The sequence below is a fragment of the Callorhinchus milii genome, unplaced genomic scaffold (assembly GCF_018977255.1).
Source record: "Callorhinchus milii isolate IMCB2004 unplaced genomic scaffold, IMCB_Cmil_1.0 Scaffold40, whole genome shotgun sequence".
Classification (NCBI taxonomy): domain Eukaryota; kingdom Metazoa; phylum Chordata; class Chondrichthyes; order Chimaeriformes; family Callorhinchidae; genus Callorhinchus; species Callorhinchus milii.
Genome location: NW_024704781.1, coordinates 3,765 through 19,325, shown reverse-complemented (window position 1 = coordinate 19,325; position 15,561 = coordinate 3,765). Strand labels below are relative to the sequence as shown.

At 54.8% G+C, this 15,561-nt stretch overlaps 1 protein-coding gene across 1 annotated transcript in view; it reads left to right on the top strand.

The window, feature by feature from the left end:
- The window catches only part of LOC103172054 (zinc finger protein 62 homolog), a 26,602-nt gene extending 12,579 nt beyond the window's left edge, over positions 1-14,023 (top strand). Inside the window, exons 5-9 of the mRNA XM_042345315.1 lie at positions 5,909-5,999; positions 6,482-7,347; positions 11,929-12,020; positions 12,488-13,648; positions 13,805-14,023. Of these exons, the coding sequence (XP_042201249.1) occupies positions 5,909-5,999; positions 6,482-7,347; positions 11,929-12,020; positions 12,488-13,648; positions 13,805-14,023 (2,429 nt within the window). The remainder of the gene's footprint in view (positions 1-5,908; positions 6,000-6,481; positions 7,348-11,928; positions 12,021-12,487; positions 13,649-13,804) is intronic.
- Positions 14,024-15,561: the final 1,538 nt, after the last annotated feature.

The following is a 15,561-nucleotide window of genomic DNA, read 5'->3' as shown; positions in this document are numbered from 1 at the left end:
ACCACCTCCGCCTGCTCCGACGCCATGGCTCCAGCTTCGATAACAGAAGACAATAATAAACAAGACAATAATAAATAATAATGATAATATTACTCGCATTGATTCAGCGCCTCATTACGTTGTCAAGACGTCTCAACAACAACAACTTGCACATAGGAACCCCCACATAGGAAAGCACCTTAATGGCACTTCCTTCACAGGATGCACTGTAAAGTGTAGTGACTGTGTGTTTTGTGAGCGGAACACAGGGCAAAGCTTTCCCATTGCTTGTCCAGCTACGACCACCCACCCCTCCTACCCCCCTCACCACCCCCCTCCACCCCCCTCCCCCCCTCACACCCCCCCACCTCAACCCCACCTCCCCCCTCACACCCCCCACACCCCCCCCCCCCAACACCCCACCTCCCCCCCACACCCCCACCCGCCCTCACACCCACACCCCCACCCCTCACACCCCACACCCCACCTCCCCCCCTCACCCCCACCTCCCCCCTCACACCCACCCTGGCGCCACCCCGTCAGTTAGGGCTTTAACAGCAGCTCAAGTTCTTACCTGAGCCCGTGGCTCGAGTGCCGGCCGCTGTATGTAGGCCTCAGGCCACGGTCGGGCCCCACCGGGGGAGCGCAGGGTCTCTCTCCCTGAGCTCAGGAGCGGCAACGCGTCACCAGAGAAAGAGCCTTTCAGCAGCCGAGCCCGGGCCTTGCTCTGCCCCTCACTGCGCCTGCGCCGCACCCTCACCCGCACTGAGCTCCACTGCGCCTGCGCCGCTCCCTCCCCACTGAGCTCCACTGCGCCTGCGCCGCTCCCTCACCCGCAGTGAGCACCACTGCGCCTGCGCGCTCCCTCACCCGCATGAGCACCACTGCGCCTGCGCAGTCCCACCCACTCCAACGCACGGTGATGGGGCTCTTCTCTCACCGCACAGCACCATGGGACGGAACCTGCGAGTGTGTTTTGCCCTGACCTGACCCGCCCCGAAATCAAACCCAGGTCCTCTCGCTTGTGAGGCGGACAATCTAACCACTGAGCTACAGGGGACTCCACTGATTAAGGATGTGAGCAAATCGCAGGCCACAACATTTAACACACACTGTGACGCATGTATTTATATAACATTATAGTTGCTGCAACTTTTAATGAAATTGAGTGCCTGAAACTATCAGGAGGGCTCCAGTGAAAGTGATGGACAATGCCAATTATTTCTTACTACAATATGGTGTTAATTAACACAAGGAATGGGTGAAGAAACACCGTAACTTTGCCCCCTTTGTACTGTTCTCAGATACTGGGACAGGTGTGACTAACGTTAACTGTTGTTTGGATATGCGTCCACAGCCTCGCTCCTCCCTACCTGTGACCCGCTAACCCCAACCAACCTGCCCGCTCCCTCCGCTCAGCGGGCTCCGATCTGCGTCACATCCCCCTGCCTCCCCCGACCCATCATTGGCGGACGGGCCTTCAGCGTCTCTACCCCCACCCTCTGGAACTCCATCCCGCAGTCCCTCCATCTCACTCACCCCAGCCCTCACTTCCTTCAAGGCCCATCTCAAGACCCTCCTCTTCGACCAAGCCTTCAGATCCCCACCTAACCACACCTTCCTACCCCACACCCTCCCCGGCCTCCACTCCCTCCTGATCCCAACCCTCAGCTCGGGTCCAAATCCCTGACTCCAGCCCAGAGCCTTGGGACGTACTTGCAACGTGAAAGTCAGGCGCTGTGTAAATGCCATTCTGTAGTGTATTGTGAGTGAACCGATACTTGTTCCCACAGATACCGTCATATTTAACTCGTAATAATACAAATGGTTGTATCTCTGTACCCTCTATCATTACTCTGCTCTTAGTAATAAAGTCAATCCATTGATTCGGATTCTGTTCGGTAAAGTCAAACCGAGACACTGTGCTGCTTAATCCGTATGTCTTAAATGATAAAGACAAGTAAGTTATTGTTATTTCTGACTCTGTGGGGGGGGGGGGGCATAAGCACGATCAAAAAAGGAAGGTCCTTAGGCAGAGAATTGAAAGTGGGGAGGGAGGGAGGGAGGGAGGAGGAGGGAAGCGGAGGGATTGAGGGAGAGAGTGACAAGAGTTTCTAGAGAATCCACTGATCAGTTCCACAGGTTCACTGTTCGTTTACTGAAATAGTGTTTGTGTAGATTTGTTCTGGGTTTACCCGTCAACCGTAAGCTGTGTATCCTCTGGTTTTACTGTTCTGGACAAGTTGAAACCGCCTGTCGTGATCTATATTGTTTTGCCCCCTTCAGAATCATAGAGACAGCAAATCATGTTGTCTCTCAGTCTTCTCCTTTCCAGCGTGAACATGCCCCAATTACTGAGTCACTCCTCATAGTCCAGACCCCTTCCATTCCCTCGATCATTCTGGTTGCCCTCCTCTGAATCTTCTCGATTTCTCCCATAGCCATACTGTCGACCACTCCATCCTCACACACCGACTCCTCCTTACTCAATCTTCACGGACCTGCCCTTGCCTGGTTTGATTCCTATTTCTCTCACCGTCTCCAGTTTGTTGCCTCTAACAGTTTCTCCTCCAGCCCCCGCACTGTCACATCTGGCGTCCCCCAGAGCTCTGTCCTTGGCCCTCTTTAATATCTACATGCTCCCTCTTGACATCATCCGCAGACATGGGGTCAACTTCCACATGTATGCAGATGACACCCAACTCTCTCTTTCTGCCTCACCCTCAACTCCAGGACCACTGCTGTCCTGACCGACTGTCTGTCGGACATCAAGACCTGGATGAATGTGAACAAGACTGAGGCCCTCCTGATTGGCTCATGGCAGCGCCTCAGCACCTGAGGCTCTGGCAACGTCAACCTCCATGGCGGCACCCGACAACTCACCAACTCACCGCCAGTCAGGAACCTCGGTGTCTTGTTCGACCCTCAACTGTCTTTTCTCCCCCACATTCAAGCCATGACCCACTCTGTCTCCCCTCACCTCCGTAACATCACCCGACTCCGCCACTACCTCACCCCTCAGGCCACTGAAACTCTTGTTCATGCCTTCATCACCTCCAGGCTCGACTATGCAAACCCCCTGCGTGTCGGCCTTTCCAACCCCTCCCTCCACAGCTGCAGATAATCCAGAACTCTGCAGCCCATGTCCTCTCCCGCACCAAACTCCGTGACCCCATCTCCCCACTCTCGCTCGACTCCACTGGCTCCCTATCCTTCAGAGGATCCAGTTCAAAAGCCTGGTCCTCATCTACGAAGCCCTCCATGGCCTCGCCCCACCCTACCTCTGCCACCTCCTAACCCCCTGCCAACCTGCCCGTTCCCTCCATTCAGCCAGCTCCGGCGTTCTCCACGTTCCCCGACCCACTCGCCCCACCATTGGCGGGAGAGCCTTCAGCCACTCTGTCCCCAACCTCTGGAATTCCATTCCCCAGTCACTCCGCCTCACCCCTCCTTATCCTCCTTCAAGTCCCACCTCAAGCCTCCTCTCTTCCCTTCCCCTCCCCTCACTTCTCCCCCAACACCAGCTCGGGTCTGAAATGCTGTCACTGTCCAACACCTTGGGATGTCCTCCTGACGTGAAAGGCGCTTTGCAAATGTAATCTTGTTGTTTGTTCTGCGGTGACCAGAACTGTACATAGTCTCTAAGTGTGGTCTCAATGATTTATACAGTGGCAAGGTTCCACCACTATTTCAGCTGCTATTTGATCTTTTGATACATCACAAAATCTGGTTTGCTTTATTCACTTCTCGTGTGAAACAGGCTGTAAAAACCCCACGATTTTCTCAATCTTTTTATTCTTTCACAGAAACCACTGCTCAGCAAGTCAGTTACATGATAATATAAGTCCTTGCATTTGATATTGCGCTTTTCACGTCTTCTCGATGTCTCAAAGTGATTGTAAAGTGAATTGACTGTATATTTGTGGGCGAACGTGGCAGCCAATTGCACACAGCAATGTCCCACAAACAGTCGTGGATTGAAAATGACCAATTTATTATTGTTTTTGGTTTTGGAGGGATTATTATTAGGCTCTGTGTGGAGTAAGGAAACTTGCCCGAGGTTTCGCCCTCTGCCTGGAATTGAACTCAGGTCTCTCGCTTGCAAAGCGAGTGCTCTAACCACTGAGCTACAGGACTCCACAATAATAATGATAATAATCATTGCATTCAATACAGCGCCTTCTCACATCTTCGAGACTTCTGAAAGAGCCACATGGAAAGCACTTCACATTCTTTTACACCCGAAAAAGAATCATTATCAAAGCTTCTGGACTTATGCTTTACGTCAATTAAACACCAGATTATACACCAAATTACAATACAGTAAAACCCGCAGAAGTTCGATCTGTATCGATCCTATGATCGCTCAGGTCGTACATCTGCCAAAGTCCCATTGAATTTTCTATCAAATCCACTTAAATGTATCTGCACCAGTCTTGAAATCGATCCGTTCGGTAATTTGGAGCCAGTGGAGCCTGGTGAGGGCTTGGGTGATGGGGGTACGAAGTTTCATGCAGTTGAGTATCCTGGCTGTGGAATTTTGAATTAATTGGATTTTATGTACGGTGGAGTCGGGGAGACCAGCGAGAAGAGCATTCGAATAGTCCAGCCTGGAGGTGACAAGTCGTGGACGCAGGTTTCAGCTGCTGTGGGTGTGAGGTATGGACGGAGGTGGGCGATGTGACAGAGTTGAAAAAAAGCAGTAGCTGGTCAGTGGGGTAGAAAGCAAAGCTGGGGATCGAACCTGAGGCCTAAGTTGCGTATGATTCGGAGAGTCTGAGGGAGAGGCCGGGGGAGGTTGAGGAGTTCAGACCTGCAGAAGAGAAGACGTTGATGTGAGCCAAAGAGTATGGCTTCCATCTTGCCCAAGCAGGAAATTTTCGCTTATCCAGGCCTTGATGTCCGTCCCACAAGCTGACAAGACATCAGCAGATCTGGGCTTGCAACTCGAGGAACAGTAGATTTGGGTGTTGTCCGCAGACACGTGGAAGTTGACCCCCATGTCTGCGGATGCCACTGATAAGAGGGAGCATATGGATGAGGAAAAGAAGGGGGTCAAGGATGGAGCCTTAGGGTGTACCGCAGGTGACCAGCAGGGTGGGTGAGAGGAGAAACCATTGACCGAGATAAAATGGAAGGGTGGTTGGTTTTAGAAACATAGGAACAGGAGGAGGCCATTCAGCCCCTCAAGCCTGCTCCACCCATTCGTGGCTGATCTGTATCCCTTGATACCCTGACCTGGCAAATCCTCATGAATTTGGGTGTCACAGTGAAGTGTCTTTGATGCAAAATAAGATCAAAATGGTTGTGTCCTTAGTTGTAAGATGTCGCTTCGTACAGCGGGTTACTCAACAACAACAACTTGCACTTACTTACACAGCTCCCTCCCTCCATGCAGGGCAGCGTATCAGAGCGTTTAACAGTGGCGGAGCCTGACTCTGAGCTGGGGCTGGGGGGGGAGGAGGAGTGGGAGATAACCGTAAGCATGGTCGAAGAGGAAGATTTTCAGGCAGGAATTGGAAGAAGGGAGGGAGTGTGTGTGGGGCAAAGGCGGAGGGACGGATTGAGGGAGAACGTAACTGAGTTTCGGGGCGCAGTAGCCTGAAAGTGTGAGCTCCGCGATGGTGGATCCGTCCCATGGTGCTGTGCGGTGAGAGAAGAGCCCCATCACCGTGCGTTGGAGTGGGTGGGACTGCGCAGGCGCAGTGGTGCTCACTGCGGGTGAGGGAGCGGCGCAGGCGCAGTGGTGCTCACTGCGGGTGAGGGAGCGGCGCAGGCGCAGTGGAGCTCAGTGGGGGAGGGAGCGGCGCAGGCGCAGTGGAGCTCAGTGCGGGTGAGGGTGCGGCGCAGGCGCAGTGAGGGGCAGAGCAAGGCCCGGGCTCGGCTGCTGAAAGGCTCTTTCTCTGGTGACGCGTTGCCGCTCCTGGAGCTCAGGGAGAGAGACCCTGCGCTCCCCCGGTGGGGCCCGACCGTGGCCTGAGGCCTACATACAGCGGCCGGCACTCGAGCCACGGGCTCAGGTAAGAACTTGAGCTGCTGTTAAAGCCCTAACTGACGGGGTGGCGCCAGGGTGGGGGTGTGAGGGGGGGAGGTGGGGGTGTGAGGGGGGGAGGTGGGGTGTGGGGTGTGAGGGGTGGGGGTGTGGGGTGTGAGGGGCGGGTGGGGGTGTGGGGGGGGAGGTGGGGGTGTTGGGGGGGGAGGTGGGGTGTGGGGGGGTGTGAGGGGGGGAGGTGGGGTGTGAGGTGGGGGGGTGTGAGGGGGGGAGGGGGGGGGGGAGGGGGGTGTGAGGGGGGGGTAGGAGGGGTGGGTGGTCGTAGCTGGACAAGCAATGGGAAAGCTTTGCCCTGTGTTCCGCTCACAAAACACACAGTCACTACACTTTACAGTGCATCCTGTGAAGGAAGTGCCATTAAGGTGCTTTCCTATGTGGGGGGTTCCTATGTGCAAGTTGTTGTTGTTGAGACGTCTTGACAACGTAATGAGGCGCTGAATCGAATGCGAGTAATATTATCATTATTATTTATTATTGTCTTGTTTATTATTGTCTTCTCGTTATCGAAGCTGGAGCCATGGCGTCGGAGCAGGCGGAGGTGGTGAAGGAGCATGGGCTGGTGTCCGAGCTGTTTGTTGGCAGGCGCCGGGTAGGAGGCGGTGAGGGAGGGGGCTGCGTGAGTGTGCTGAGCGAGGCGCTGCGCTATCGCTGCTCGGTGTGCGACAAGGGCTTCAGCGTGCCCTCCAAGCTGGAGATCCACCAGCGCACCCACACGGGGGAGAGACCGTTCGAGTGCCCGGTGTGCGAGAAGCGTTTCAGCATCTCCAGCCACTTGCTGCGCCACCAGAAGACGCACACGGGAGAGAAACCCTTCGAGTGCGCCGTGTGCAAGAAACGCTTCAACACCTCGAGCGACTTGGCCGTTCACCACCGCACGCACACGGGCGAGAGGCCGTTCCAGTGCAGCGTCTGCAACAAACGCTTCAACACCTCCAGCTACCTGTCCGTGCACCAACGTACGCACACGGGTGAGAGACCGTTCGCCTGCCCGGCCTGCGACAAGCGGTTCAGCACCTCGGGCGCCCTGACCATCCACCACCGCAACCACACTGATGAGAAGCTCTTCGAGTGCGCTGTCTGCCGCAAACGCTTCAGCACGTCCAGCCGCATGCTGGTGCACAACCGCATCCACACGGGTGAGAAGCCTTTCGAGTGCCAGGTCTGCAAGAAGCGTTTCAGCCGCTCATGCAACCTGACCGACCACCGACTGACCCACACTGGGGAGAGGCCCTACGGCTGCCCGCTCTGTCACAAACGCTTCCGAACCGCCGGCACGCTCTCCGTGCACCAAGCCGTCCACTTTGGAAAGAAGCTTTGACCCCACGCCTCGCCTCGTCCTCGCCTTCGCCTGTCTGTTCCGCTCATCGCTATCTACTGATCTCGGGGTGAACAGCAGTGAGCGAGTTAAACAACAACAACAAAATTATGTTTATACAGTGCCCGCCTTTCGCGCCGGGAGGACACCCCCCACCAAGGCGCTGGGCTGGACCGGATCCTCCGCATGTGAGCTGGGCATTAGGATCAGAGTGGTGGAGGGCAGGAAGGGGAAGGCAGAGGAGGTTTGGGGTTAGGACGGTGACCGATGGCACGGTTGGTCGAAGAGGAGGAGGATCTTGAGAGACGAGTTGTGGAGGGACTGTGGGATGGTGTTCCAGAGGGCAGGGGCAGTAATCAATTGTGGGTTGACTGCTCCGTTCAGTGTTGCATGGCATTGCCACTTGCTGCAACAGGCCGGTCAAAGGCGGGGAAAGAAAAGCAGGTGGAAGGCAGTGAGGTGACCCCCCCCTAATGGACAACCCCCACCACTGGCAGGAGAGAGAAGGAGGAGAGGAATTCGCTGGGAGTGACAGTGTGTGTATGTGTGTGTGAGAGATGCCAGCATGTATGATGATGGAGCTATGCTGTTGATTTCTCTGCCGATTTGAGTTCGAAAGGCCACGTGATCGAGGTGTTTGACAAGAGAGGGGGAACAAGGGAGGGAATTGTCTCCCTTTTATTGGGGGGTTGGGTAACGTCTCTGGGCGTGTGTTAGCTAACGCATCATGGAAGAGGTGAGATATCTTCACACGGAGCGAAGGGCTGTTCGCACCAAATGTGTTGCCACCAAACGATAGAAGTTGTTCAGAGAGGAAAGTGGATCAGCTGAATGGTGCGATCAATCACTAGTTAACGTGGATGAGTGACAGCTGGGAACAACAAGTCAGACTAAAACACCAGAATGTTCTGTCTTCTCTTCAGCGAGTCTGTTGACGATGGAGCCCAGGAAAGACCCCAGACTTTTATTTTCTTCCGTGAAAAGGTTTGCACGAGAAACTTGTCTGCTCTTCAACCTGTCTCTCCATCTCTCTCTCCTGTCTTGGGTTTTGATTTGATACTTATTCCACCTGTATACGTAGTTTGTTGCCCCTATTAAAGGGGTATCGCAGGTGGAGGTGTTAGAGATATTGTGCGAGAACCACAGCTGCCTTTGATCACGATTATGTAAAAGATATTGATCGACAGGAACCATGTGTGGAATCTGTCCTCCAGGCAATAACTGGAGCTTGCCCCCAGGAGAGGTCACGGTTACAGCAACAACAATTTACATATATGTAATTTAGTGAAGCCCCATCGCACCAGCCCTCACCAGGCTCCACTGGCTCCCTATTGCTGATTTGATCACACTCATTTTCATATCCCTTCATGCCCTGGCACTTCCCTACCTCTCCGCAACCCGCTGCCACCACTTGACCAGCTCCGGCCTCCTGCTTGTCCCTGTGCCCTCTGTTCCACCATCAGTGGCCGCGCTTTCAGCCACTACACCCCGAAACTCTTGTCACACTCTTCCCCCCAATTGCTCCTCCACCTTGCCTCCTTCCTTCCCCATCATCAGGTCGCGCTTGAAGACCTTCTTATTCGACACCTTAGCCCCTTCCCCCAGTGCTCTACCACTGTCGAGTATTGTGGGGACACTACCCTGCGTGAGGGACACTGTGTAAATATCAGTGTCCGCAGTGTGTGTGTGAAAGTCACACAAGTGCGATGGCCGAGGCAGGAATTCATAAGGTTCCTGTTGGTTGCGATGATCAGAACAGTTGTTTGGGTATTCAGTGTATCAATCAATGTGATCGTAAATCAACGGGATCAGAAATCAGAGCACAACATAGCTGAGATTTCACGGTGACTGAAAATCGTGGCGGTGAATTCATGATTACTGTAGGTTTATAATCATTGGACACTTCCTGCCCCACAGTTGGGCTGTCTCTCTGATTGATATAATCTATTCTGTTTATTCTGATAATAATAATAATGCGGTCACTCAACCCACGACTGTTTGTGGGGACGCTGCTGTGTGCAATTGGCTGCCATGTTTCGCCCACAAAATAGTCAATTCACTTTGCAGTGTATCCTGTGAAACGCTTTGAGACGTCTAGAAGACGTGATAAGGCGCTATATCAAATGCAAGGATTGTTATTATTATGGTTTTGTTACATCACGGATGCTGGAAATCACAGAAAAATTGGACTGTACTGTTTTTATTTGGGGACCAATATCCTGTCAATAAAGGTTGTGAAAACTTCAGATTTTGGACAAACATTTAACAATGAAAAGTTTGAAATTATTCGGTAAAATAGAATCTCTGCAAACTGTTGCTCACTGGGGTGTCGTTTTGGAGACGCTGTAGCTCAGGGGTGAGAGCGCTCACCTCGCAAGCGAGAGGACCCGGGTTTGATTCCTGGACGGGTCAGTTCAGGGGAAAAAGGTTGGGCAAGTTTCCTCACTACACTCACACTCACGCCTCCAGCAGTAAGTAGGACCTGGTTGTCAGGTGATGGTGGATCGGTTTCCGGTGGTGGTAATCCCTTCAAAATAAATTTTAAAAATAATGTGGTCACTTCAACCCACGTCTGTTTGTGAGACGCTGCTGTGCGCAATTGGCTGCCGTGTTTTGCCCACAAATTATACGGTCACTACACTTTACAATATATTCTGTGAAGCACTTTGAGAAGACCATGTCAAGGCCCTCCTTTCGACGGTGCCTTCTGATCCCCTCGTTCCCCCTCGTTCCCCCTCATGCCCTCTCACCCACTCTGACCCCCAGTTCAGGTCCTTGGGAAGCTCTCCCGATGTGTAATTTTGTTGTTGAGTGTAGTGACTGTGTTTTGTGAGCGGAACGTGGCAGCCAATGGCCCACAGTCTCTGTTGTATGTCATTATAACAGTTTATCTCATCAACAATGTGACTCTGTCCCTCTATGTCAGTGTGTGAGAGGGAGGAGTCAGGCCGCGCAAGCGCACTGTGTGAGAGGGAGGAGTCAGATTGCGCAAGCGCACTGTATGAGGGGAGGAGTCAGGTCGCGCAGGCACACTGAGTGAGGGGAGGAGTCAGGCCGCGCAGGCGCACTGAGTGAGGGGAGGAGTCAGGCCGCGCAGGCGCACTGAGTGAGGTGGCCGCCAGGCGGCTCTTTGTTGCCGGGAGGCCGAGGGCCCAACTACAGCCTCGGGTCAGTGTCAGTCACAGTCACTACACCCGCCTGTGTCAGTGTGTGTGTGTGTGTGTGTCACAGGGAGTGTGTGTGTCTGTGTGTGTGTGTGTCTCTGTCTGTGTGTGTGTGAGGCACAGGGAGTGTGTGTGTGTGTGTGTCTGTGTGTGTGTGTGTGTGTGTGTGTCACAGGGAGTGTGTATGTCTCTGTGTATGTGTGTGTGTGTGTGTGTCACAGGGAGTGTGTATGTCTGTGTGTGTGTGTGTGTCACAGGGAGTGTGTGTGTCTCTGTGTGTGTGTGTGTGTGTGTCACAGGGAGTGTGTATGTCTGTGTGTGTGTGTGTGTCACAGGGAGTGTGTATGTCTGTGTGTGTGTGTGTGTCACAGGGAGTGTGTGTGTCTCTGTGTCTGTGTGTGTGTGTGTGTCACAGGGAGTGTGTATGTCTGTGTGTGTGTGTGTGTCACAGGGAGTGTGTGTGTCTGTGTGTGTGTGTGTGTGTGTGTGTGTCACAGGGAGTGTGTATGTCTGTGTGTGTGTGTGTGTCACAGGGAGTGTGTGTGTCTCTGTGTCTGTGTGTGTGTGTGTGTCACAGGGAGTGTGTTTGGGGTAAACATTGTACATCACAAACACTGGCGCTAATTGTTGGCAAATGATCATTTGGGCAATAATAATAATTCTGGGATTTTACACAGCGCCGATCACGGCGTCGAGATGTCTGAAAGCGCTTCACAGGGTCCACTGTAAAATGTGGTGACTGTGTTTTGTGGGCGAAACACAGCAGTTAATTACACCCAACGACATCCCCACAGACAGTCGTAGGTTGATGTGACCACATTATTATTATGATGTGTGAGACAGTAAGAGTATGAATCCCTGCGTTAAGTGTGACTTGTGTTCTTACTGAAAAAACTGTTGAGGTTATCAGCATTCCAGTCACTGTGTCAAATGCAATGATTATTGTTCCTGAAACAGAATTTGATATATATATAGATGTATAATATACATTTTCTGTTGAGAAATGTATTGATAGACTGAGTTGTTGAGATATATTGACATTTTTGCAGTTATTCTCTTTCCTATGGCACCAATTACCCATCTAAAGCTTTTCCTGATAGTAATAATAATCCTGGCATTTAATGTAGTGCCTTATCATGTCTTCGAGACTTCTCAAAGCGCTTCACAGGATACACTGCGAAGTGTAGTGACTGTGTGTTTCTGTATATTTTGCGTAAGTGTCTGTTGTGTTTCCATGAAGAGTGTAGAACCATTTTCTGTTCCTGTTCCACTCTCTGGAACTCCATCCCACAAACCTTCCCACTCGCTCACCCCCCTCCCTCGCCTCCTTCGAGGCCTGTCTCAAGACCCTCCTTTTCGACCCCGCCTTCGGTCGCCCTCCTACGCCCACCCTCCCTGATGTTTGTGCCTCTCTCTAGGTGTTGGCGATGGAGACGAGTGTGAAGATAAGAACTTGCTGCTGAAAGAAGAACGAGGTCCATCTGGTTTGCCGTCCACCACCATCCTGGCAGTCTCTTGACATGTCGTGTCTCGAACCATACACTGTCTCCCCAGATATTATTTTCCAGCAGAAATTTATCTAGTTTCTTCTCAATACACTTTCTGCTTCCACCATCTGTCCATCTCCCTGGATAGCCCTTCATACTTTTAAACCTTCCTCTTCAATTGTGCCTGTGTACCTCTCTCTCCCTCTGTATCTCTCTCTCTATCATTCTATCTCTGTCTCTCTCTCACTGTATCTCTCTCTCTCTGCCTCTCTCTTCTCTCTCTATCACTCTCTCTCTCTCTGCCTCTGTGTCTCTCTCTCTTTCTCTCTCTCTGTATCACCCTCTCTCTGTCTCTGTGTATCACTCCGTCTCTGTGTATCGCTCTCCCTCTGTATCACTCTCTCTCTCTGCGCATCTCTCTCTCTCTCTGTATCACTCTCTCTGTGTCTCCGTCTCTCTCTCTCTCTCTCTCTCACTCACTCACTCACTCTGTGTGTGTGTTTGTGTGTGTGGGCGGCACTCTCTCTCACTGAAGATGGAGGTGGGGAGTCGAGGGAAGGTGAAGGAGCAGGAGGTGGCTGGGTTGACCAGTGACGAGGCTCGCTTCCACTGCTCCGTGTGCGATAAGCGTTTCCATGCCCCCTCCAAGTTGGAGATCCACCGGCGCATCCACACGGGCGAGAAGCCCTTCGGTTGCCCCACTTGCCAGAAGCGATTCATCACGTCGGGCGCCCTGCGCATCCACTACCGCGGGCACACGGGCGAGCGCCCCTTCCAGTGCCGCCTGTGCCCGAAGCGGTTCAACACCTCGAGCCACCTGTCTGTCCACAGGCGCACGCACACAGGCGAGCAGCCCTTCCCGTGCCCCGTCTGCAACAAGCGCTTCAACTCATCCAGCAACCTCCTGGTCCACCAGCGGATTCACACGGGCGAGAAGCCATTCGAGTGCCCGGTCTGCGCTCAGCGCTTCACCACCTCGGGAGCCCTGACCCGGCACCACCGTACCCACACGGAGGAAAGGCCCTTCCAGTGCCCGGTGTGCGACAAACGCTTCAATACTTCCAGCCACCTGAGCGTACACAAGCGCACGCACACGGGGGAGAAACCGTACCACTGCCCACTCTGCCACAAACGCTTCAGCTCGTCCAGCGAACTGCTGGTGCACCAGCGATCGCACTCCGGGGAAAGGCCGTTTCCTTGCGGTCGCTGCGACAAGCGCTTCATCACCTCGGGGGCCCTGACTCTACACCAGAGGACCCACACGGGGGAGAAGCCCTTCTCTTGCAGCCGCTGCACCAAGCGGTTCAGCACCTCGGGCGGTCTGACCATCCACTACCGCAACCACACCGGGGAGAAGCCTTTCCAGTGCCCGCTCTGCGCCAAGCGGTTCAGTACCTCGGGCGCTCTGACCATCCATCACCGCAACCACACTGGGGAAAGGCCGTTCCTCTGCTCTCTCTGCGACAAACGCTTCAACTCGTCGAGCCACCTGTCCGTGCACCAGCGCACGCACTCACACTCGCAGGCTCCCACGCACACCCAGACACACTCGCACGCACACTCCCAGGCTCACACCCAGACTCACTCCCAGGCAAGTGCCCAGACACACGCACACTCCCTGACACACGCCCAAACACACACACACTCCCTGACACACGCCCAGACACACACACAGTCCCTGACACACGCCCAGACACACACACACTCCCTGACACACGCCCAGACACACACACACTCCCAGGCCAATTCCAAAACACACTCGCAAGCTCACAACCAGACCCACACAAACACACGTTGGCACTCCCAGGCCAACAACCGGACTGACAACCAGACCCACTCCCAGGCCAAGTCTGCTCAGCGCGGAGCCACCCGCAAGCCCTTCGCTCGGTGCTGCCGCGGATCAACCCGCCGGTGCCCTCACATGGGTGACCCCGCAGCCACACCCCCAAACCCCCCCGACCCCCGATTCCGCTCGTCCGCCACACAGACTGTGCCCGAGGGGCTGAACACCGCCGGGAAGCTTTGATGAGCGGGCGGGGCGGGAAGACAGGCGGGAGACAACAACCTATCTGTGGCCACGATGACAACAACGTGACATTTACGCAGTGCATTTCCCGTCAGGAGGACGTCCGCGGGCGCTGCCCGGACAGACGCGCTCACACAACGTGAGGGATTGCGTGCGGTGGAAAACGCAGAACATTTCAACAGTAATGGCACCAGACGGAGGGTCAGGAGGACACGCAGCCGAGGGGACAGTTACTTGCGACGGCCTTGTGACTGTGAGCTACTTGTCGGAAGGAGCAGTCGGTCGGCCTGTGAGTGGTGGTGTGAGCGCAGCCCTATGTGGAGTGAGGCCCAGAGACTGTCACCTGCTCTAAAACCTCACACAAAACAGGACTTGGGAGGTCTGTGGCTGAGAAGTATGTGGACAATAGAGTGGACATTGGCAATGAATGACCGGGGAGTGAGGGGGGAGCAGCGGGGAGTGAGGGAGGAGCAGCTGGGAGTGAGCGGGGAACAGCTGGGAGTGAGGGGGGAGCAGCGGGGAGGGAGTGGGGGAGTGAGCGTGGAGCAGCTTGGAGTGAGCGGGGAACAGCGGGGAATGAGCGTGGAGCAGCTGGGAGTGAGCGGGGAGCAGCTGGGAGGGAAGGGAGCGAGCGGGGAATGAGGGGAGCAGCGGGGAGTGAGGGGAGAGCAGCGGGGAGTGAGCGTGGAGTGAGGGGGGAGCAGCGTGGAGTGAGCGGGGAGCAGCGGGGAGTGAGGGGGGAGCAGCGGGGAGTGAGCAGGGAGCGAGCGGGGAGCAGCTGGGAGTGAACAGGGAGTGAGGGGGGAGTGAGCAGGGAGTAGCGTGGAGTGAGCGGGGAGCAGCGGGGAGTGGGGGGGGAGCAGCGGGGAGTGGGGGGGGAGCAGCTGGGAGTGAGGGGGAGCAGCGGGGAGTGAGAAGGGAGCAGCGGGGAGTGAGGGGAGCAGTGGGGAGTGAGGGGAGTAGCGGGGAGGAGGGGGAGAGCGGGAGGGGGGGAGCAGAGGGAGGGAGGGGAAGCAGAGGGGAGGGAGGGAGGGGGAGCAGAGGGGAGGGAGGGAGGGGGGAGCAGAGGGGAGGGAGGGGGAGCAGAGGGGAGGGAGGGGGAGCAGCGGGGAGCAGCGGGGAGGGAGGGGGAGCAGCGGGGAGGGAGGGGGGACGTGCCTCGATCTCGTGCTGAGCCCTGAATGTTTCTGCCTTCAGGTTAAGGCCGCGGTTTGTTGAGTTTGCAGTTGTGGAGACTCTGGAGCTCAGGGGTTGGAGCCCTCGGAGGGGACCGGGTTCGATCCCCGGCTCAGTCAGGACGGGGCGGAACGTTGGGCACGTTTCCTTATTCCACGCACACGCACACGCCTGTGTTTACCAGCAGTCGGTAGGAACCCACTGGTTAGTCGATTCCGGGGGGAATAATCTCTCTTAAAAGAATTGGTGACTCACTCCATGACTGTTTGTGGGGACGTCGCTGTACGCAATTGACTGCTGTGTTTTACCCACAAAATACAGTCACTACACTTTACGGTATATTCTGTGAAGTACTTTGAGAC